This window comes from Astatotilapia calliptera, chromosome 3 (genome assembly GCF_964374335.1).
Source record: "Astatotilapia calliptera chromosome 3, fAstCal68.1, whole genome shotgun sequence".
Taxonomy (NCBI): Eukaryota; Metazoa; Chordata; class Actinopteri; order Cichliformes; family Cichlidae; genus Astatotilapia; species Astatotilapia calliptera.
This window is the reverse complement of record NC_137424.1, coordinates 24,853,939-24,879,338: the sequence shown is the minus strand read 5'-3', so window position 1 is coordinate 24,879,338 and position 25,400 is coordinate 24,853,939. Positions and strand designations below refer to the sequence as shown.

Genomic DNA, 25,400 nt, shown 5'->3' with positions numbered 1-25,400 from the left:
AGTCAGGTGGTGGGGGTGGGTGGCAGGGGTGTGGTCCCTGGCTCTGCTGCAGTGGAGGCGTGCTGCAGCAGGGAACAGGGAAGCTGAGGGCCAGGTGGAGGGGATTTCACTAACGAACGCTCTCTCTTTTTGTAGTGATGCTGAGGACCAGAGAGGGTGTGTGTGTGTGTGTGTGTGTGTGTGTGTGTGTGTGTGTGTGTGTGTGTGTGTGTGTGTGTGTGCAGGAACAGCTGGAAAGCTGTCCAAAGGCGTCGAGTTGCCGACCAGGAAGCTATGTGGCTGAGCTCCCAGGACGAAAGGCTGTCTGAGGAAACGTTACAGCAGGTTGTTCCTTCTGCTGCCATCAGACTCTTTGACACACTAAAAATAAACTGTTACACTACATTTGAAAGCTGTGTGGCTCCATGATGTGTCAAAGTATAGTACTGTAAAGATATGTTCAACAAAAGCATTTCCAATATTAGTTGTATCTGTTATCAGTGTGGATAACCCTACGGTAAATAGCTGATGCTATTTAACACATGCGGTGATACCTGATATGTGAAGCTTCACTTACCTTTTCTTACACTTCACATAGGTGCCATATTCATCTTTCCCACAATTTCCAAAATCATTTCCTGCTGCATTGACATCTTCAAAGCAGACATCATGGGCCGGTTGAGCTCCTGGAAACATATCATACCCAATTAACTCTATTTTCCCAAAATACCCCAAAGGCAAAAGTCACTACATCAAAAGTTGAGTAACATTAGAAATGTAAGGATATGTGAATGTTTGGTGCTTTGAGTGCTTTGTGAAAGTAAGGATAGACCTTTCCAAGTACCAGGCTATTTACTATGTACTAAACTTCCTGAGAAGAGAACACAGATGTTTGGATGACTAGACGGAAGAGTTACAAGAAATTGAAGACATCACTTTTAGGAAACATAAGTTGGAATACAATGTCAACTAACTAACCTTGGTAAGCTGACAGTATAGACATTTCATTTGTAGTTTTATTAAATACTGACCTTCAACAAAGACTTAGTGGTTTATAGGCATGTGCAGTAAATTAATGTCATATTGAGGGAGGTGATGAAGTGCATGTAAAACCATTTTCATTACCGTAGCCCCAGAGCTGCAAGCACTGCTGTTCATGGGTGAGGCACATGCCATTGTAGCAGTAGGCCATTCCGTATTGACAAGAGGAGCCATCCAGCAGGTAAACGTTGGCAGGGCAGTAAGGAGAAGCCCCAGTGCAGTATTCTGGAAGGTCACATGCTCCTGCTGGGCGCCGGCACATGGTACCCGCCTGCTTCAACTGACATGCGTAGGGAACAGAGGGTGAGGAAGGAGGAAAGGAGCACAAGACATGGAGAAGCATCTTTAGTTTAGTGATACTTAGCAAAATGATGCACACTGAAGCCTTCTACATATAAGGATTAAAGTGTAAATATCTGCCTACAAATACTTCAAATTTGATTTCTGATGCGTTTAACTAGAATTTTCCCAAAGCAAACAGATTTTCCCAAGCAAATGACAGCTCTACCTCCCATCACCATAGGGGTAGGCAATATACAGAAGGTTTATGAAAGCTTTTTTCTAGAAAATATCTTTGTGTGTTCATTGTTGATGTAAAAAACAAAATCCTGGAGGTGGTTTAAATCTAAAAGCACACTTACACATTACAAATAGTTATTTGAACCAATGTTTATATGAAATACTCTTTAGTCTAAATGAGAAGAAAAACTAAAAACAGTATTAAAAGAGTTTTTAAGTAAAACCATTAGGTTTAAAATGCAAACGTATAAAGGAGAACAAACAAATTGTTGCCACAATGGATGGACCAGCACATCTGATTTGGACCTGATTTTTAACCCACATCCCCTGACACAGCCCTACCATTTATCCAACCTCGGGACCTGCACTTGGAGTACACGAGATTATCTTGCAACACTAATCCTTCACTTGTAAGGCGAGTGTGTTAACCATTATACTCACAAGACAACAAATACAGGGCTCTAGAGTGCGACCAAATTTTTCAGTGGTGCGACTAAAAAAAAAATATTTGGTTGCACCTGTGCGACCAACTGTTCAGGTAGCAAAAAAAAAAAAAAAAATCTGCAACCTTCCCTGTGGTCAACAACAGACACACATCATGCCCCTATCGTGGACTAAACCAATCAGAGATAGTCAGGGGCGGGACCTCTCTGATTGGCCGTGGTCCAGTTGAAAGTGCAGGTGGAAGTGGGAGGTGAGTAGCTTGAATAAAGCGATATCAATTCATTAAATCCAGAATCAACTTTTAAATATAACTGTGTTTTGCCATAAACGCCAGATTCTCAGATTAAAGCTCACAAAACCATTTCAACAACAACCAAACAGCAGATGAGAGCAGGTACACGGATTCCACACAAAGATGTAAACACAGACCCGACGCATCAGAATCAGCTTTGTCTTTCTCGGCTTTCTCTTACTTTGCACCCCTCGCAGCACATTCCATGGGCACACTGGACCGCCTCCTTCAAGGTACAGTTATTGGGATTGCAGCAGTCGTTTTCACATTCCTGTTGACAATCATACAATAACATACAATATCAAGGTTTAAACACTGAAGCGTATATAACGAAAAACAATAATAATAAAATAATAACTTCTGCTTTAACTTTAATGATTCGAATAAAACGGATTTCATAAATGATTTGAAGGTTATGTTTAATCACCTTTTTTACAGAGTAAGCTCAGTTATGTAAAAAGAACTATATTTAACCAATAAGCAAAAGCAACCACACACGCACACACACACATACTTCTCTGTTCAGAGTATCTGTCTGAGCTGCTGCCTTGTTCTGCCTCGTTCTCTCAGGTCAGCAGACCAAATGCTTTTCCTTGTTCTAAAGACATAATGGATACTCGAGGGGACAGGCCTTCGCAGTTGCGGCTCCAAAATTGTTGAGCAATGTGTGACTGCAATGTGTATGACAAAAGAATTTCCCTCGGGATAAATAAAGTTCTTCTTATCTTATCTTATCTGCACATAAGGAAGGCTTAAAAACGCACTTTTAATCCACTCACCGAAATCAGGACTCGAGTCTTGATTTCCACTTTGACATTCAGATGACGGGATCAATATTTGGTGTAAATAACATGAACTAGCTGCATTAGTACTAGCATAGTGGTGAATAAGTATAGAAGTGTGTGTGAAGTCTCCTTATTTTCTTTCAAGACTGTCAGTGGACCACCGCTTTTGGCACCAGTAGAAAACAACAGTGATCGCAGTACATCCATACTCCCTAACAAAGGCTTGTATGCTGAATCACAATGGGCACAAGCACTATTTCTATGCAGAAGTGCTTTCTATCTAACATTACTCCTTACTCCAATGGATGCATCGGAAACAGACTTGGGGTTAACCTCATGCCTAAGGCATGCCAACTTTAGGGTTAGGGATAACCTAACCCACCAACCTTCTGATTAGTAGATGATCTGCTCTACCTCCTGAGGTACAGCCACCGCAGTGGGCGTCGTATCACAGTCTCAAAAAAGTGCTGTTTAATTTTTTTAAACAATACAGTAAATAAATGCATCTGAAATGCAGTGATGTGAAGTCATTACTTTCATAATAAGAATACTCTGGCTTTTCTCTTCTATTTAAACCTACATTCGACAAAGATGAGAACTCTGCACAGTGGTATGACAATTAAAAATCCGATTATCTATAACAACATAGCATAGCATTTCATCTGTTTTTAAAAGCTGAAAAAACTACAGAATGGACATGATGATGAGATGGTTTTGTCAAAAGTTGGATATTTTCTCTTCAGCTAAGTTTTGTGTGAAAATCAGCTGACAATTGTCTGCAAAATAATTTAATAATAGGACAAGTAAATCATAACCAAGGTTTAAAGCTGTTACAAAAAGTAAATGAGCATCAAAAAAGTTTTTTAACTTACGAGAATTAAACATAATGCATTACTTTATTGCAGGGGTCAGGCCTGTGTCCTGCAGGTTTTAGATGCGTCCTTGGTCCAACACAGCTGATTCAAATGGCTAAATGACCTCCCCACTTGTCATGAAGTTCTCCAGAGGCCTGGTAATGAACAAATCATTCGATGCAGGTGTATTGACCCAGGGTGATATATCTGCAACCTACAGGACACCAGCCCTTGAGGCCTGGAGTTTCCCACCTCTGCTTTATTTATCCTTTTATCTGGTAGGGAAAGTTAATATAAGTTCAAATTGAATACTTGTCCTCACATCTGGTTCTCCACAATCACACTCTTCTCCGTCCTCCACAAAGCCGTTGCCACACTTCTTGCCCCCCACCAGATCGTTCATGTTGGGAATGTTATATAAGCACATGCCCCCTCCCTTCTGGAAATAGCGGTCCAAATCGCGTTTGCTGCAGTAACTGAAGACTCGAGGGAATGGGTGCCTGGACAGGGACATTATCATATTATTAACATTGAACAGAAAGTAAAAAAATATCAATGTTATGCATGCATTTGTACATTTTACAATTATTCAATCTGTAAGTATTTTGACTGATATACTATTTAAGTCATTAGCAATTAGCAGAGGGAGAGAGAGAGCATGTGAGAGACAGAGGTCACAGGTTCTGAATGAGCTGTGTGTTACTGCTTTGTATAACTTGAACTATTTTTTTTTCAAAGATAAAAAAACAAAGGTGAAGCTGTGAATGATGAAGTATTTTAATATATTTTGCAGTTAGGCTTAAACATGGCTCTTTACCATCCCTGCTCCCATCACAGAAACCATTAATATTGAATGTACGACTACCACAGTAATCTTGGACATGGGTGTAAGAAAAAAAGAAGGAAAAAGCGTGCATGGGCAAAACACCTTCCAAGTACTATTCAGCTACCTCCCTCTTCTCAACATAGATGCTCATCTAGAGGCTAAATCCATGGTCATCATAATCATCAAGGTGATATATAAAGAAGATGCACTGACTCTAGAACAGTTCTGCACTTATCTTAATCCCGTGGCCTTCTCAGCTATTGCCTAGACTTTTAAGCCACTTCCTTTGTAAACTAGTCACGTGTATAAGCTGACAGACCAGGGATCTCAAACTCAGAGGAGCTGGGGGCCACTGCTGGCACTGTCATCTCATCAGAGGGAAAGTCCACAAATATTTCCAAAAATTTAGTGTTTTTGTTTATTTTAAATATGACAAAAAAACCTATGACTGAACGTTATTGGAAAACACAAACCGTGTATAGACGAGTCTTAACAGTTTACTTACAACTGGGCTCGTCAGGCACTCTACACTTGCAGTGGTTATTATTATATTTACATGCTTTCATCTTCTGTTTCTCACCAGTAGCAACTTGTACTTTTCAACTCTCCTTTTCCTCCGTGCCTCGCACTCACACACACACACACAAAGGGAGGGGCAGTCCCACACATTCTCCTTGCAGCACGGACTACACTGTCCATACACTGTCACAAAGGGCTATGCCTGTAACACTGCTCATATTGCCTTCATGTTAAATCATTTTTTTTAAATAATATATATATATATTTATATATATATATATATATATATATATATAAAAAACACCCAGCACGCCCCTGCGGGCGGTTTATCCTTCAAGCTCGGGTCCTCTACCAGAGGCCTGGGAGCTTGAGGGTCCTGCGCAGTATCTTAGCTGTTCCCAGGACTGCGCTCTTCTGGACAGAGATCTCCGATGTTATTCCCGGGATCTGCTGGATATATATATATATATATATATATATATATACACTCAACAAAAATATAAACGCAACACCTTTGTTACTGCTCCCATTCCCCATGGGATGGACGTAGAGACCTAAAATTCATTCCAGATACACAATATAACCATCCCTCCCAAACAGTGGTCACAAATCAGTCCAAATGTGTGGTAGTGGGCACATCTGCTATATTGAGATAATCCATCCCACCTCACAGGTGTGCCACATCAGGATGCTGATCTGACATCATGAGTAGTGCACAGGTGTACCTCAGACTGCCCACAACAAAAGGCCACCCTGGAATGTGCAGTTTTGTCTCACAGCAAAATGCCACAGATGCCACAAGCAATGAGGGAGCGTGCAATTGGCATGCTGACAGCAGGAATGTCAACCAGATCTGTCGCCCGTGCATTGAATGTTCATTTCTCAACCATAAGCCGTCTCCACAGGCGTTTCAGAGAATATGGCAGCACATCCAACCGGCCTCACAACCGCAGACCTCGTGTAACCACACCAGCCCAGGACCTCCACATCCAGCAGGTTCACCTCCAAGATCGTCTGAGACCAGCCACCCAGACAGCTGCTGGAACAATTGGTTTGCACAACCAAACAATTTCTGCACAAACTGTCAGAAACCGTCTCAGGGACGCTCAACTGCATGCCCGTCGTCCTCATCGGGGTCTTCACCTGACTCCAGCTCGTCGCCGTAACAGACTTGTGTGGGCAAATGCTCACATTCGATGGCGTCTGGCACGTTGGAGAGGTGTGCGCTTCACGGATGAATCATGGTTCACATTGTTCAGGGCAGTTGGCAGCTGAGAATGTCCCAGTTCTTGCATGGCCAGCATACTCACCGGACATGTCACCCATTGAGCATGTTCGGGATGTGCTTGACCGGCGTATACGACAGCGTGTACCAGTTCCCACGAATATCCAACAACCTCGCACAGCCATTGAAGTGGAGTGGACCAACATTCCACAGGCCACAATTGACAATCTGATAGACTCCATGCGACGATGTGTTGCACTGCATGAGGCAAATGGTGGTCACACCAGATACTGACCGGTTCTGGGTCCCCAGACCCCCAATAGCGCAAAAAACTGCACATTCCAGGGTGGCCTTTTGTTGTGGGCAGTCTGAGGTACACCTGTGCACTACTCATGATGTCAGATCAGCATCCTGATGTGGCACACCTGTGAGGTGGGATGGATTATCTCAATATAGCAGATGTGCCCACTACCACACATTTGGACTGATTTGTGACCACTGTTTGGGAGGGATGGTTATATTGTGTATCTGGAATGAATTTTAGGTCTCTACGTCCATCCCATGGGGAATGGGAGCAAAAACAAAGGTGTTGCGTTTATATTTTTGTTGAGTGTATATATATATATATTTCTTCACCTCAATATGCGGGCTGCAAGTAGGGGTGACGTGGGCTGCAAATGGTCCCCGGGCCGCGGGTTTGAGACCCCTGTCTTAGACAGTGCTGGAGGAAAGCAATCCTTAGGTTTCAGTTTAGCTCCACTATAGCCACTGCTACTTATTGTAAACCGTGAAAAGCTTACATGATATTTTGATTCTACGCTTTCTGTCTGATATTGTATTGTATTATGTCAGTTTGTTATATTGTAATTTTTATTGAACTAAGTTGTTTATCATGTTTATCAAGGAACAAAGTCTTTCACACAAATACTTGTTTTCCTTCATTCAGATTTGTAGTACCTATTTACAGGACAACACAAGAAAAACAAATTCAAAGGCAAAATATAAAAATCTAATAAAAAATTATCAAGGGAATAGTTTGTTAAACAGCCATGCTAGTATTTCAGCAGCTAGAACTGTTTTTCATGTGTCAAGTAATGTAATGTGTCAGTGTGTTATGGCTGCTTCGTTCTATAAAACATTTCTTCCTGTTAAAAGGTTTTTTCCTTTCGTTGTTGCCACGTCCTTGTCATGTTTACTATATTATTGTAGGGTCTTTATAAGGAAGCTTGAGGGAATTGCTGTTGTGGTGCTATATAAATAAAATTGACTTGAGTTGAAATCAAGGTGTTAGTAACAACATCTGAGGGTGACTAGGATGTTTCTTTAGTCCTGTGCAGAGCTCGTGGCTAACCCGGTGGCAGCGGCCATCACACAGCCTCCTTGATCGGCAGTGGCCTCCACACAGCAGCTGTCATGGTCATGGCTCATCCCAAAGTTGTGGCCAATCTCGTGGGCCATGGTGGCTGCAGCACCAATGGACAGCTCTGAGTGGTCCTGTAGAGGAATAACAAAAGGAGCTGTCACTTATGTGATGCAGTCTATCAACAATATGTTCAAACTAATTTAATATGGGTGTGTCAAAGTAAGCTGACTTCATGGTTGGGCCAGGTTATTATGGTTATTGTTAAGTCTATTAAAATGATTTTAGTGCATCTAAGTTAAAAGTTGAACTGTGGATTTGTATGTTGTATCTCAAAACTCCTGGTTATAAATTTGTATTTGTTTGACTGATTGTCTAACTTTGTGTTCCTTTTTCAGTGATATATTATTTTTTTGATTGTTAACTTTTCAAACTGACATGTTTAAAGAATGAATTTGTTACTTTTAACATACATTAAATTATATCTTTATTAAAGTAACAAAATGAGTGAGTGTGTTTCCAGCATGGCCAGAGGGGTGCTAAGCCTAGAAGACTCGCAACACACAGAGCTCTTGATTTTTTTTAAAACTTCTATATTACAGTTCGTTAATACCAAAGAACCATCTCCAGTACTTTCTCCTGTCTCAAAATTTCATGTCAGAAAATAATGTAGACATCAACAGGCATAACACGCACATACGATTTACACACGGTTTACACATGCCTCAATTCGTGGGCATGTCCATGTCCCATTAACAATAGCTTGATAAACAAAATAAAATTATTTTTCTAGTGTCTAAATGGATGCTCAGTCAACCAGGTCATGACAATTTGCATATTAATGAAGAAACTGACCTCATAGCCCATTTTTTGCCAGTTGTACTAGTTTCAGTCAGTATGTATGGTTTAAAAGGTTAGGGAAACCTGCAGTCAGCTGAGACTGAGCGGCTCATTTATCATCACTTCGATGAGTGACAAAATGTTTCTCCCACTTAAAACGCTACGTCCAGGTGAACAGAATAAACTTTTTTGGGATTTTTATTCCATTATTTCAGACTGCAGTGATCCCAATAATATGTGGGGTACATCAACAACATTTATTTTGAGTCAGATACTAAAGGCTTCTCTAGGAGCAGCGGCTGTCTCGCTATCTGAGCAGTACAGCAAGTTTTTCTTTTGAATTCAGCTGTTGCTAGAAAGCAGAATGATGTCAGCTGTGAATTATTATAAGAAAATGAAAAAGCTAAAAATTAGAAAAAAAACCCTCTGGATTTGTAATTTACCTGTTTATATAAGCCTGTTAATTAGTGGGCTTTTAACCTGGATCATTGACCATCTGATAATACAAATAAGATGGTCAGTGATATTTCAGTGGATACTCTCCATGCCCAAAAACAGACAGTGAAGCGAGCAGGAAAAAATTACATGACGTGAAGACAGAGAAAAAGAGGAGGAAGAAGGAAAGAAAAGTAGAAATGTATTTCCACATACCACATTGATGCCTCCAGAGTTTTCCAGGCTGCACATCCCCTCCAGTGGTGCCATGCCGATAGTTGTCCCCTTGAATGTCACACCCCTTTCACACAGAGAAAAAACACGAGAAACAGAGTGAATTATGACTTAACCTCAACCTTCTTCCTGTTCACTTCGGGGTCCACAGTGGATGCACTGAATGCAGTTGGTCTCTTGGCATGCTAAAACAGAATCAAGCTCTGACTGAATAATGAAAACAAAACAGATCCTAATGTATCAGCACATCTAATCACCGAGTCTACATTTTTCTAATTAACATTTGTGCTGCTCCTGCTACTATTTTGAGTTTTTTGCTCTATTGGAAGCAAAATCTTTTGTTTGTTTTATAAGCATTTATTAGTTTATATATTAACCAACTGCCAGAGGCTCATCATACAATGGTGAGTGCAGAGACACATGGCACTGTGCTAATTATCAGCCCAGGTCTAAACATCACAGAGGTTGAGTGCAACTGATTTAATACAATTCTCCTGAGCTTGATATTCAGTGAAACAATTACAGATCAATCCTGTTACATCGGATGCTTTCACAGTATAATGCATGGATGGGTAATTCATTTTCCCAAGTAACCACATGGGAAAGTGGGAGTGTTACACCAAGGTTACACCAATGTTATGATGCTTGGGCAGCAATTGTCCTTCTCTCCTGGATCACCTGGTGCTTTCTCTGGTGCCAAGCAACGGGGCTGTGACAGCCGGAATAGCTCTTTGGGTCCGGCAGCAGGTACCTACCAGGTGTAGACCGGGAAGGAAAGAGGCGATGAGCCAATCCATAAGCAGACGAAGATGTCCACTTTCCAGCTTACCACTGCGTTTCCCCCGTGAATGGTGATCCAATATTATTGATTTTACAATTTGAGTAACAAGTGCCAGAAACAGCACAAACACAAACACAAATGGCAGTGACAGACGGCAGGCCACTTTAGAGTCGCTGTGAAAATGCTTAACAACAAAAATGTAATAATTAAATGTATTACATTCAGACATGCTGCTGAACCTGCACCTGCTCAACTTCCCTGATTTATTAGACTGAACATGGTCAGAGATGCCATCACCTCTCCATCATGATTAAAGTTTTGCTTGTGTTTTCTAATCTGGTCTAAAGACCGACCTTTTCGGTTTGGCTTTTAAACCCAGTCTAGAATGTTCATTTTGATATTGATGTTCTATAATTTTACTGGTTTTTTTTACTATGTATTTTATTTATAGTACTTATATTTTATTAATCTTTTGGCTCTCTTCCACAGCATTTCTTTTATCCTGGCTTACTTCTCTTGAACCTTGAGGCTGCTGTTGTTGTGTATAAATAAAATTGAATTGAACTGAATTATGTTCAGCACTTTGGTCAGTACTCCCTGTTTTTAAAGTGCTTTATAAATAAAGTTGGCTTGGCTCAATTGCTCAATACTGGCATGTTGAATATAAATAAAATACATAAACAATAAATATGTTGAATTAAAAATGAAGAATAACAGTGATTTTAATCACAGGCCTCACTGAGAGAGCCTCTACAGAGTCTGAGTCCTGGATGTTGTTTTTCTCCTCTTGTTTTTTTGTTTTGTCGTCTTGTGATAGGAGCAGTAAATTCTAAGAATACTAAAAATATAATTTGTAGGTGGTTGAAATAAGAGATATTACTTCCTGCCATTGCAGTATTGTATCACAACACTGTAAAGGCTTGCTGGAAATACTCCACTTAGTCTGCTGACACTGTGACCCAGTTTCAGATAAACAAAAGATAAACGTTGGAGCCTAATCAGTTTCACAGCCACCCCAATTCTTGACTTATTTGACAAAAGAAAGTCACACATTCTTTCATAGACCTTTAACAAATAATATTTTTTTTAAACTTCTTGTCAATGAAAAAAAGGTCACATTTTCTGTCATGCAAGTCCATGTAAAGTCACTAAGAATATGAAAAAGTGAACAAATGTCTATTATGTAAACCACTTGAATGGATTCATAAAATAAATTTAGCATTTATTCCGCAGACAGCAATGAAGCCATACTGAATTTGTATACTAAAGTCATGAAAATATGTTTTCACAGGACCTTATGCAGAGGCATATATGTGTAAAACTGAGTACACAGGAATTTAAAGGATAAGTAACAGCCAGGTGCTGCTAATCATTTCATTAATTATTTTTGAGAAAATGTAGTCACCTCGATAGAAGCTGAATTTTTGGCATTCAGTGGTATGTTAACAAAATGTCACAATCTTCCTGAGTAACTGTAAAACATTTCTTCACAATGATGTGAGAGTCATTCAGAAAGTGATTACTGCAAGTTACTACTTGCTACTGGTTTTACACACTGTTAAATCACTGGGTATACTTGACACATTATTTTTCCCTTGACTGTATAGTATAACTATTTTTTTAATGAAAAACCACAGTCGGCATATCCACTCTGTTTCCAACTGATCACTGAAAAGGTAGCTGTGAACTGACAAGAAAAATATTATTTTGATTCCAACAGGTATGAAAATGATTTAAAGTTCCTGCTTGAAATACAAAAATGCTTCAGACAGAGGTGAAAGACCCGATGTAAACAACATGATTTTGTTTTCTACATGTCTGGTGTTGGCTCAGTGCTGTGGTATGTTTCTTACGTAAGCAACTGGGCATTGTCATGCTTCTTGCGTGATTTTAGCTTCTGTCTCCATTGGAGGAAGGACCAAAGGGTTGCATTTGGCTCCTCGGTGATGATGCACTGATCTCTTTTAGTCCAAACCTCCAGACCAATGAGAGGCACACGGATGTTCAGAGCCCTGTAGAACTGAACATAGACACAACAGATATTATTTTTCTACATTTTTCCAAATGGCAAATAAAAAAAAACAACAACAACTATTACTAGTGACTGTCACAATATTAAAACTACTGACAGGTGAAGTCATATTAAGTACTGTATTTGTGTGTTTTCAATCACTACGGATTTAGAACATAAAAGTTATCTCAAAGTAGATAACTAATACATGACAAGGAAATATATGTGGACCCAGCAACAATAGCTTGTTGAATCAAACTGTCTGTTCTCTGGAGAACAGGAGTGAACTGCAGAAGCCCTCATCCTTACCTTATCCACATAATTAGCAATTTCCATTATCCTCGCCTTAGTCTTTTCATAATCTTGATTCTGCCGTTGAAACTGCACGATTACATAAATGAATGTTAGCCATGAGGGGAAAATGTAAAACATTTTAGAAACAATTAATCCCGACTGATACCAATTAGAGTGGGAGAGGACTTCAGTCTTCTTATTGGTAAATATATTTTATAACACTTTGCCCAACTTAGAATCTCTGAACATTGTATACACTGCTGGATCTTAGTAATGCTGATGGTGGTTTACAACTAAAATGTGTTTTTCCCTTTAATAAACATCAAGAAGAATACTGGCGAGAATACTGTCAGTATTTTTTAATGAATTGTGTTCCAGTCGCCTTAAATGTGGCAGGAGCCCAAAGTGTACTTCAATTGAGACATAGTATTTAATTACTGCGGAACAACCATTTGAAAGTCCGTCCACCTGGCAATTCAACCTAAATCTATCCCCACATTAAGCAGACAAATACTAACTCCACTTACTTTTGCCTCAGTACAACTACTAGATAAGCTTAGAATTGTCCATATAAAAGAGTCATATTATCTTGAATTACATAATTGTTTAGTATGTAACTGAGTGTCCATCCTGCTGTGTGAGTTTGATCTTAGCAGACAAATGTAGTAGTAGATTATTCCTGTAGTTGCACAGGAATAATCGGCTTGGGCATGAATAAGGCAGGTGATGAGTCATCTTACCAATGTATTATCCGCCACAATGTACAGTTCAATGTACTTAGTCGTACCCAAGGTATTCCTTTTAACCTGTCATTAAAGAGAAGAAGGAAGGAGCAACATGTTTATAAATACAGTAACATAAACTGATGGGCTAAAACACTCTCAAACAAAGATAGGAGATAGGGAATACCTAAAATGTTAAGAGACACATACTTGTCAGTCCATTAGAGTGGACGAATGTGCAGAAAAGGTGTAAAAAGGCTGTCACAGACTTGACATGAAATATTATACATATTTAGACAGTGAACTATGGGGAAAAACACTGGATGAAGATATAACTGCTCAGCACTAAAAGAGATCCTTTAAAGCAGTAAACAAAAACAAAATATTGAATCAATCAATTGTATTTATATGATTATATTATATTATATTATATTATATGAAATAGCAACAACAGTCAACAGTTAACCCCCTATGATCAAGCAGTTGAAGGCTGCCAACTGCCCTGTTGGGGCTGACAGGAGGACGACAAAGCTAAACATAACATACACTGTGGAAGAGACCCAGAGCCCCGGCCTTATTGGGCAGTGGGGGTGTGAGGCAGGGGTGTGGTCTCTGCATTCCACATTTCTCGTATTAGTGACTCGTCTCCGTGTTCCATTTAAAGTTTTCCACAGCAAATAAAAGCTGCCTCTCTCAGTTGAACCGTTTCATTGGAGTCCTGTATTTAAGTCCTACCTCTGACTGCTACACAGCACCTCCATGGTAGCTTTAGAAATGTACAAAAAGACAACATGGTTTGACAAGAACAAAATATGATTGAATCTAAGCAAAACTAAAATCATGTTATTTGGGAATTTTCAAATTAACTCATAAGCACAGATTCACAAAGATGGTGTGGAAATAGAAAAAGATCATGAGTTTCTTGGTTTCTGGTTCATTTTTACACTGAACAAATTATGTATTAAGCAATATACAACCTTCCTGACAATATTATAAATCTGTTTTCTAAAAGGAATGTGGGATACAATTTGAGGGAAGAATTACATTTAAAATATTCCTGTTTTCCTTATGCTTTGTTTGATTGTGTTTTTTCTTTTCTTTGTTGTTGCATCACAAACAAACAAACAAACTTGACTTGCCTGCAGTGAGTCCTGGCCTTAGTCCAATGAAACATCTTTGAAATAAATTAGGTCTTATTGTGTCACACCCCTAAACCTCGTAAAAAGCTTTCCTAGAAGAACTGAATCTGTTATAGCTGCAAAGGGATGGCCAACGTTTTATTAGACCCTATGGATTAAGAATGAGATGTCACTCAAGTAATTCGTGTGTGAAGGCAGGTAAGTAAATACTTTTAGCAAGAGAACATAGACGCCAGTGGTACCTTTAGAGAAAGTGCTTTGACACAGACATGAAAGCTACAAAATAGACTGAATGGTGGTGGAGTGGTTTAGAAATTCGCTCACAGAGAGAAGGTTTCTGGTTTAAATCCTGTTTGAGGTGGCTACACATATTCTGGTTGTGCTTTCTCCCTTTTGGGGGAGTAATTCATTATTTTTCTCTGTTCCAGATCTGTCTATATAAACCTAATGTAATTTTTGACTTAATCAACCCAATTTGGTTTAGAAAAGGTGTACCACTGATTTCTGGAAGACTCACCCTTGAATGAAATGATGAGAGCAGATTAGAGAAAAGGTTGGGCTGTGTGGTGTGATGCATGTGGTAGCAGCTTCCACCCTTAATTGGCAGCTTCATGGTACTCAACAGTGAGTGGTAGACTGGATCTACACTGCTGATTGGCTCCAGGTAGTAGGTGTCACTAGAATTCAGTGATATCAGCCCTCTGTGTAAAAGGGGGAAAAAGTGTTGCAGTTTGAATTGAAGCACAAAGATAGACAAAAAATACAGACTTGTTTTGCCTCCCATAGCAGTCTGACTGCTGAAGACCTGTGTGAGTTACAAAATGTGATCCCCAGATAACACAACCGGCAAATGCAAAGCAGGGGCAGGATTCACATTAACATGTACATCCCTGTATTAACCAATGTCATATAGGCCCAGTTTATTTTTTCATGTCACTGTTGTGATGAGACCTTAAATAGCATTTGCATTTTCTGTTGTATGCTTCCTTTGGTGTTCTTGTTATGTATAAAAACGTGTTTTTTGAAAATAGCTGATCTGCACTTTGCCAACATGTGTCAAAAAATATAGTTCAATAAAGTTGCTCTATGTAGTGTTTAACTGTTGATATGCAGCGTTATTAAATTTATTGTTTATGCAACGGTTGACATAGCACATTTGCTTTTGAGAATATTTTAGATGGCACTCATCATCAGAAAGGTTGCCGACCCCTGTTGTAGCCAAAAGGATTTTATTTGCCATATCTTCACAACAGCTGCTCATATAACAGCCACGGGAATAAGGATTAATAAACTAGTACGGCATGAAGCAGAACAAATTAGGATGAAGTATCTGTGGCTCTCTTCAGACCTCCCTCCAATCTTGCCATTTAGGAAAAGAAGGATATCACATCCCAGACTAAAGACTAAAGCATCACCATACTACCAGCAAACAAAAGGAGATGCATCATCGTTCTTAAGGCTAAGCTAATTTGACCTGCTACTAGCCTACTCAGTTAACTTGTGCTTGTAGCCAGGTAATGCATGCAAGAAGTGAAGCAGTTACATGTGAGTGAAACTTCCAGCCAACTCAGACATTAAAATACAGACATTTATCACTACATCCAATCCAAAAGATTGATATACGTTTCAAAATGATTAAACTAAGCTTATTATTAATCTTAGAACTATGGTATCTAACCAGATTCTTACTCTTGATGGCATTACCTTGGCCTCCAGTAACACTGTGAGGAACCTTGGAGTCATTTTTGACCAGGACATGTCCTTCAATGCACATATTAAACAAATATGCAGGACTACTTTCTTTCACTTGTGCAAAATCTCTAAAATTAGAAATATCCTGTCTCAGAGTGACGCTAAAAACTAGTTCATGCATTTATTAAGTCTATGTTGGACTACTGTAATTCATTATTATCAGGATTTCCTAAAAACTCCCTGAAAAGCCTTCAGTTGATGCAAAATGTTGCAGCAGGAGTACTGACAGAGGCTAGAAAAAGCAGATTTTTCCTATATTGGCTTCTCTTCATTGGCTCCCTGTTAAATCCAGAACTGAATTCAAAATCCTGCTCCTCACATACAAGGTCCTGAATAATCAGTCCCCATCTTATCTTAACCCTTTAAACCCTAACCCCTTTTTAGCAAGGGTGTCCAACTCCAGGCCTCGAGGGCCGGTGTCCTGCAGGTTTGGGTTTAAAGGGCTAATGACCTTATAGCAGCAGTCCCCAACCTTTTTTGTGCCACGGACAGATTTAACATCAGACAATATTTTCACGGACCGCCGTTTAAGGTGTCACGGATAATTACAACAAAATAAAATGATACGACCAAGACAAAAACTGTGGTATTTTGTAAATATAATAATAACCGCGAAATCACTGTGTAATTGTGTAACTCCGTTAGCAGCGTCCTCCTGAAATGCGGCAACAACATTGAGAGTAACATCCTCTTCTTGCCCTTTAATGCTCTCTGGTTGCTATGGTAACATGCAAATATTTCTTTCAAAATAAGACACACAATTACAACATGGGAAAGACCCAGGGAAACCAAGTTAACGATAAAAACCCTGAAAACCATATATTTCACACTCGAGCCTCAACTTTTGCGGCCCGGTACCAAACGACTCATGGACCGGTATCGGTCCTTGGCCCGGGGGTTGGGAACAGCTGCCTTATAGTACCAAATCACCCCATTAGGGCACTTTGGTCTCACACTGCAGGGTTACTTGTTGTTTCTAGAGTATTTAAAAGTAGAATGGGAGGGAGAGCCTCCAGTTTTCAGGCCCCTCTTCTGTGGAATCAGCTTCCACATTGGATTCAGGAGACAGACACTCTCTACTTTTAAGATTAGGCTTCAAACTTTCCTTTTTGCTAAAGCATATAATTAGGGCTGGATCAGGTGACCCTGAATCCTCCCTTAGTTATGCTCTGGCTCTTTTCCACAGCATGTCTTTATCCTGTCTTCCTTCTCTCACCCCAACGGGTCATCGCAGAAGGCAGTTTTTCTCTGTATGAGTTATTGTAGGGTCTACCTTACAATATAAAGTACCTTAAAGCAACTGTTGTTATGATTTGGTGCTGTATAAATAAAATAATTTGAAAAATTGAAAAATAAAATTATTAGACAATCATTCACTGGACCTAGAAGAAGCATTCTGTGCAAAAGCAAAAATCTGTAATCTGCCTTTCCTCATCTCCAGTATTAAGCAGCATAACTACTTTAAAAGCCTCAACATAAACACTTCTCTGACAGCCTGGTGGGAATTCCTAAAAACAACTAAGTCTTCGCTTATTCCATGTAAACTAACACCCTTTTGGAACAATCCAGTTGTTTTTTCAGAAAAAGGGTATACTAAGTTTTTTATCATGGTATGAGAAAGGGATTTAAAAAATTTAGAACATGTTATACAAGATGGAAAATTCATTTCATTTGAAGAACTATCAAAACATAGACTGAGCAAATGTGACATTCTTGAATATCATCAACTGAAATCCATCATAGAAGAAACATTCAATCCTGGTCAACTGAATCAAGAAATACCTACTTGGGTAACAAAATGTTTTAAATACCTGCCCAAACGGTGATCAAAAATGCTATAAGCTATTGTTTAAAAATGACTAAATGCCCCAACTTACAACTTACACAATAATCTCTATAGAACACACTACACGGTACAAAGGTTGTTCCCAATGGGTCTTACACAATCGAACATATGCACCTATTGCAAAGACAACTCTGTTGAGAGCTATGTGCATGCTATATGGTTCTGCATGCCTGTCCAACAGTTCTTGCAGAAGATATGTGAAGACCTAACCACGTGGTTTAGTTGCTATATCTCAACCTCACTGTGCAACATAACATAGTTAACATAAGTGAACTAGATATGGAAGCAAATACATCATGTGTACTCCTTACTTCCTTATGCATCACCAAGAAAAGCCTGATGCTTATGTGTTCAATATAAAGATTTAGTTCTTGACCACATTGGTCTGGAGAAAATGTCTGTCTCCTCAAAACACCAACTGGATGAATTTATCTCTCTCTGGTTCCCACTGATCAATTCCATTACTTAGTGGGGGTGATCTGCTGTAGTCTCGTTTCCCTATTTGAATTGGAGGTGGATGGTGGTGGTCTCCTGGGCTGCAGGTGACTGGCGGTCTTCCTGAGGGCTGGAGAGCTGCGGTTGCTGTTTGGCCTGTGCATCTACCTCAGTTGGTGGTGGTGGAGGACTGGGGTGGGTGCTGCTTGACGGTCTTGAGATGTGGCCCTGGGGTGCTAGTGGTGGCCTTTGGTACTCTTGGAAGCTGCGGATAGCGTGGTTGTACTGGTTTTATCTCTGTCTGCCCCAGGTTTCTGCAGGGCATTGCTGCAGCTTCTCACCCTCATTATCAAGTAAATTTGTCACAAAGACACAGGCATTCTCACACTCACTCACTCTCTCCCTCTCACAGACACACACACACACTATAGGAATATTGTAGATTTATGTATCTCTGTATTTTTTTGTGTGCTGTACATTTGTTTTGTTTTGCTTTTTCTGTCTCTTACAGGTGCAGCAATAGGCAATACAATGTGCATTCCTATTTGTGGAATACACGATTGCTTTTGTAATTGTATCATCGGATCTATACCCATAAGTTCTGGACACAGATGAAGAAAAGAGCTGAACTGTCAGCTGATCCCAACCAGGTGGTGAGTTGGATCAGGTGGCGGATAGTATGCCAGCACGCCTAAAGGTGGAGGTTATCCCCGCTGTTATGTTTTCCCCTGTTTGTGTCATTAACTAAGCAGGAGTTATACAGAGCCAGACAGATAAACACGTTAGCTGTTTACATTCAGGCTTCTTCTTTTTATTCATTATACCTCAGGAAGATACACACACATTACATGGTGACCACTACTGGCGATAGCTTGTATAACACATATATAACACCAGTGACGTGGCACCAGATAAATGAAAAAAAGATAGATTAATGTTTGTTTATGTTCACCTAATAACACTTGATACAGTGTAACAACAATTAATCATGAGGTAGGGACAGTACCTGAATCCTGAGCATGTGCGGAGTGCAACCCAGGAATCTGGATGTTTTCTTACATGGCCATGGTAAAAGCAATGATCCTGAAAGAGAAAAGATTTAGAAACATTATCTCCATCTTTCATTAGCAAAAAAGCTCTACAAAAATACAGAATTGTTTCTTCGGTGTGATGGATTTTGTTAGAGAGACTTCTGGATGTTATTCAGGATGTCACCATAGACAAAGTTGAACAGCTCCTCCTTTCACTTGGTTGCATCTGGCTGCACAACATCAGAGAAGTCTTTTAAGTCTTCACTGTTTTGAGTTTTGAGAAGTCATTTATGCTTGTAGTTTCTATAAATATAATTTGTTTTCCTTGTGGTTATGATTTTTCCTGATTCCCATATTGTTCTATTTCTGTATTGTTCTGTATGATTGATTTTAGGTTTGTTAGTTTCCTTTAACTCAGAAAATTTACAACCTCGCCCATTCCATTGCAACCTCGCCCATGTCCTGTATATGGACATATTACCAGTACAGTTAAGGGTACCTTTCACCAGCTTCCATCCTCACCACTGCCAGCCAGCTCCTGTCCGCAACCATCCTTCTTTCTGTCTGTTCAGGAAGGCAGGTCTCACAGCAGTGGATTAAGAGTAGCAATTCCTCACCTGAGCAAGTGTTTGCTCCCATTCTCGTAAAAAAACTGTTCTTGTGACGCCACAGTTTTCCCCAGTGTTTTCCATCAACCGGAACAGTTTTCCCTCTGGTTATGTCTGGTTTATGTTGATTTCCTTTTAATGTGTTCAATACTTTTTCTGTCATTTCCTACTATTACACATTTTTACAGATATCTATGGTTTTTGGGGGGGGGGTTTTGTATGTGTGGATGTATGGTTTTTTTTTACTTACATCTGGTGAGAATTTAATACCAATAGCACATTTGGAAAGATATATACTTAGACAATTGAAATACACACACACACACACTTAAATAAATACATATTGATTTATATATTTCCTACTATTACACATTTTTACAGATATCTATGGTTTTTGGGGGGGGGGTTTTGTATGTGTGGATGTATGGTTTTTTTTTACTTACATCTGGTGAGAATTTAATACCAATAGCACATTTGGAAAGATATATACTTAGACAATTGAAATACACACACACACACACTTAAATAAATACATATTGATTTATATATGTCCACAAAAATTAAAGGAAGTCCTTGTCTGACTTGGACATAACTGACATTTGGCAAGTTGGGAGGGTGTGTTTTATTAATTTACATTAAACTCGGATCCAGATCATGCGAAACATTTCCTGTATTTCCTGCATCTTTTCAACAATTCAAATCACGTAACAAGGAAGTCACATCAACCAGGGCCTCGTTTGTCTTTACCAATGACTGTAGAAAACATGGACGACGCGACATCACCTCCTCCCATTGTGCAAAAATGACTGACGACTCGTTCAGTTAAGGAAAATACAACCATGTCACTGTTATGAAAAAGACACACAGTTTAACATCTTATAGACACAGCTTTGACTAAGAACCCTCTTTTTATTCTTACTTTATGGCTTTAAAAAAATATCGAGATATATATCATATGTTGCCATCCAGTTAAAGAATATCAAGATATGATTTTTGGGTCATATCGCCCAGTCCTAATAGAGACTAGTAGTGGATTTTCAGTGTTTCCCTGTGTTTCAACAGCACAGTTGTATTTCTGACAGCATAAGAATGGCCTGCCTGGTGGAATTACTACAAAGAAGAGCTTTAGGGTGGGCCAAGAAGTGTTAAAAACTAAGCCCTGCTGACACCTCTAATTCTCGGGGACCCTTGGCTTTGTATTCACAATCCTAACCTTGACTAGTTTCACACTGGCATCTCTGGTTTGAGGACATGGCAGTGGTTTTCCATCAGGACAAGTAATCAGAATCAGAATATTTTATTAATCACCAAGGGAATTATGTGGTTACAGTTGCTCCAAGACAATATCAGGAAAAGACTGAACTAAAATAAATGATACCAATATATTACAAAGTTTACAAAATATAACAAATAGCTCAAATATATATAAATAGCTAAATAATTAATATCAAGAATATTACAGAGGTGAATATATGATTGACATTTTACTCTAAACTATAAGCTTGTTATTTTCCCTGTAGAGCATATGCAATAGGGTGTAACTACTGCACTGTGCATTAGGTGGAGGAGTTGTACAGGGTTAGAGTTAGCATTGATAGCCACAGGCAGGAATGATTTCATGTGTCATTTAGTGGTGCATTTGGGTGATCTTAGGCTACGTTCACACTGCAGGCGAAAGCGCATCAAATCCGACTTTTTTGACCCTATGTGACCCATGGTATGATAGTGATCATGGTATGACAGTGTGAACAGCACAAATCCGATATTTTCAAATCCGACCTGGGTCACTTTCGTATGTGGTACTGAATCTGATACACATCTGATGTTTTAGAAAGCGACTGCTGTTTGAATGGCCATGTCACAACTGACAGACGGCAATTATCAGCGCCCGAGAAGACATTGTGAATGCTTCCTGGCCATCCCGTGTAGATGTTAGTGAAACTGCTGGGAAGACAGCGCTGGAGAAACGTGAACATTATATTTGTACTGTATAATCTGCAGATTCTGACAGAAATCTGCAGCTATCCTTTGAAGCACCTGTTAAGTCTAATTGTTGAATGTTGCCATTGTGTTTCTTAAATTTGTATAGTCTTAGTTTAAGCAGTAGGATCAAAGCCATCTCTTTGATTCTGACCACCTCTCCAGCCACTCTGTGCTGGGGGAGGTTTTATTGTAGATACATCCTATCTGAAAGATCTGTTTCTTTTGATGTAAGCTTCCTGGGTTTACGACCCTTTGGTCAGCAGGAGGTCTAACACACACACACACACACACACACACACACACACACACAGTGTATACATTTACTAGAGATGGACCGATCCGATATTACGTATCGGTATCGGTCCGATACTGACCTAAATTACTGGATCGGATATCGGAGAAAAATAAAAAAATGTAATCCGATCCATTAAATATCACGAAAGCACCTCGCAAAACTTGCAACACGCCGTAACTCACCTCAGAACGTTAGCAGTCGGAGCAGTATGCATCACGTGATAGAGCAGCTGTGGCATGCCGGACCTGTCGGTGGTCTGGATAGCATGTGGAGATTCGCTAGCAACCTGGCATTTCATCTCCGACAAAGTTATCCCAGAGAGAAGTAAAGCAAGTGTGTAAGTCCATCTCTGAATGTTTGTAAAGCATTCCCACGTTAAGCTTAACAAGCGACTGCCTCTCGCTCTCCGGCTGCTACTTCAATCGTGAAACTGCTTAAATGATCAGCTGATCGGCTTTTCTGTCGCGAGTCCGTGTCTCTTGTTTGTTTTTGGCCCACTTTGCACCAGAAAGAGGAAACCAGCGGCTGAACAACAGCAGAACGTTTAAGCTTGATAAGCTGTTGTTAGAATTTATTTAATATTTCTTTCTACACCAGGATCTTTTTCTACGTAGCTGACGCTGGTAACTGTGCAGGGGCGGATCTAGCAAAGTTTAGCCAGGGGGGCCGATAGGGCATGAACAGGGAAAAGGGGGCACAAAGACATACTTTTCTTTCTTATTCTCATTTAAAATGTCGAGCTTTTAATAAATAATTATCTGACACCCAAAGTTTTAATTTGATGTAAAATGAATAGAAGTCAATTACTGTATATAGTGACTATTAAGTCTAATATATACCCTAGTATGCTATAGTACTTTTTACTTTGGGAAGGTACCATCTGTGCAGTCTGCAATTTTGTTGAAGAAAGATGTTGAATCTATTTAATATTTCTTGAAAAATAATTGATTTCTGTGCATTTTTTTTCACACTGCATCAAATTAAGGTTGATTACGTCGATTAAGCATCATGAGGTGGCGCGTGAGGGGTGGTTCCTTATTTTTTATTTATTTCTTTTTGTTGTTGCTGGGAGTTGGAACCCTATTAGTTAGGTTGCTTAATATTTACGCTAAGTACTCTTTAAAATACCAGAATAGGGAGGATGGTGTAGGTCTAAGTTTATTAGATTGATCAGTATTGCTGAACTATGAAATATTTTTTTGTATACAGGTATAACAGAATAGCTTTAGTGTAGTTGTTGTTTTAAACTTGAGTATGAACTTGCAGACTTGCAAAATGCAGCAAGATATTTTAAAAAACAGTTTTGTTGATTAAAAAACACTATATCGGATTCATATCGGTATCGGCAGATATCCAAATTTATGATATCGGTATCGGTATCGGACATAAAAAAGTGGTATCGTGCCATCTCTAACATTTACATACAGTCCTTGTCTATGTAACCAAACGGGGTTGCAGGGGGAGGTGTTTTGTAAACTATTGTTTGAAGTTTGTCAATAAAAGGCAGTGAGAGGAGGGCCACCATTGTGGTCATTTCGACGTGCTGGTCACAGATGGAAGGGCCTCCCTTGCGCAAGAAATCGATCGAACACTGTTGCCTTGTTTTTCTTTCATGGGAATAAGTCCTGGATACAGCGGGGTCTGAGTTTAGACCCAACATTAATTGGTCCTTCGAGCCGGAGTCCAAGAATTTCGCCGCACACTGAGGGGAGAGAGGACACGCCGCCTGACAAAGACCTGGAGTGTTAAATTCATGACCAGGCCGGTGGAATAGCGTCTGAACTCCCCTCATGGACGGCGACTGACGGGATTCTAGGACTCTCCTGTGAACGAAACGAAACTCAACGGTAAGCAATCGGAGAGCGTCTCTATAACCGTGTGAATGAATTTAGGATCCTAGATAGAAAACGCGTCACCGTGATTCTGCGTGAAACGTTTGAGTCCGGGGGAGCGCTGGTCACGAGAGCGCACGTGGACCCAAAACAATAGAGAGCGGCTACGGGCTGTGCGTTAAACGTGAGTCCGGGAGCGCGCTAGCCGCGTGAGAGAGACGCAGGCTTCTCCGCCATTTGGGGCGTAGAGAGTTCTCCGCCATTTGGGGCGTGGAGAGAACCTAGGTTTGGAGTCTGGAATCTCCGCCATTTGGGGCATTGGAGAGTGTCCGAAAGTTGAATTCTCCGCCATATGGGGCGTTTGAGAGTTTTCAACAGAGAGCGCTAGCTGTGCGTGCAGACGCAAGCGATAGGCCTATGTTGTGTGTGTGTGCGGGCCAGACGTGGTCTGCGTGAGTGTGGCTGATTGTTGTCTTGTAATGGAGAATAAAATGTGTAAGTATGCCTTAGAAGGAGATGTAAAATTTATGGAGAAATTTTCACCAGGCAGCACGCAGTATGTAGGTTGTTGGTGTAAGAAATATGGATTTGAAGGGACATTAGTGGAAGTTAAGTGTAAAATGCTGGTAGAAAGAATAGCTGTAAGTGTAGCAGGTAACACAGGTAAAGCGAAGCAGAGGAAGGAATTGCAGTTAGCAGTTGTTAAGTTGTGGCTGGAGCAGACTCAGAAGACGAGAGAAGCACAGAATGTTAAAAGAGCAATATTGCAAGCAGTAGTTGTGAAACCTGAGGATGAAACAGCTCAATCCACTGCAACTACTTTAGAACAACACCGTAGAAAAGCATTAGGAAGAGCAAGAATGTTAGCAGAAAGTAGAGCCAGAGAAGAGTGTGAGAGAGCAGAGGCAGAGGTGGAGGAGAAATTAAAGGCTGAGTATGGAGAGACATTAGGAGCAGCATTGAGTCCAAGACAGAGTAGGCAGGGTAGGAAACAGAAAGTAAAGTTAGTGAACACAAACGTTACAACTACATATCCATCCCTGACACAACACATAAAAAAAAAAAAAACATATGTTGTTTCTGTAACAGAGTATGAAGATGAAGAAAGTTTTTCTCCTGATCAATTCCGCGAGTGTGAGAGTGTCTGACGTCATGGTGTGTGTGAAAGGTATCCAGCTGGGGCAGACGTGATTCTGCAGGTCACCTGCCCAGTGGACAAAAAGAAATAAAATAGTTGTGTGGATGAATGATAGCACGAAGAGTGTTTGGTGTTTCTCAGTCTGAAACAGCTGTAATGCTATTTTCTGTTTTGGAGAAA

The 25,400-nt window shown here is 40.0% G+C and overlaps 1 protein-coding gene across 4 annotated transcripts in view; it reads right to left on the bottom strand.

Moving 5' to 3' along the window:
* The window catches only part of adam19a (ADAM metallopeptidase domain 19a), a 104,492-nt gene that overhangs the window by 22,225 nt on the left and 56,867 nt on the right, over positions 1-25,400 (bottom strand). For 3 of the 4 annotated variants that reach the window (XM_080299761.1, XM_026158285.2, XM_080299762.1), the window contains 11 exons: positions 19,340-19,416; positions 14,818-15,001; positions 13,180-13,245; positions 12,455-12,526; positions 11,988-12,154; positions 9,336-9,420; positions 7,836-7,978; positions 4,237-4,414; positions 2,457-2,546; positions 1,105-1,300; positions 557-665 (listed from right to left, as the gene is read on the bottom strand). In XM_080299761.1, the coding sequence (XP_080155887.1) occupies positions 557-665; positions 1,105-1,300; positions 2,457-2,546; positions 4,237-4,414; positions 7,836-7,978; positions 9,336-9,420; positions 11,988-12,154; positions 12,455-12,526; positions 13,180-13,245; positions 14,818-15,001; positions 19,340-19,416 (1,367 nt within the window). Of the gene's footprint in view, positions 1-556; positions 666-1,104; positions 1,301-2,456; positions 2,547-4,236; positions 4,415-7,835; positions 7,979-9,335; positions 9,421-11,987; positions 12,155-12,454; positions 12,527-13,179; positions 13,246-13,707; positions 13,872-14,817; positions 15,002-19,339; positions 19,417-25,400 lie in introns of those variants that run through there. The other variant, XM_080299763.1, reaches the window with a different exon arrangement.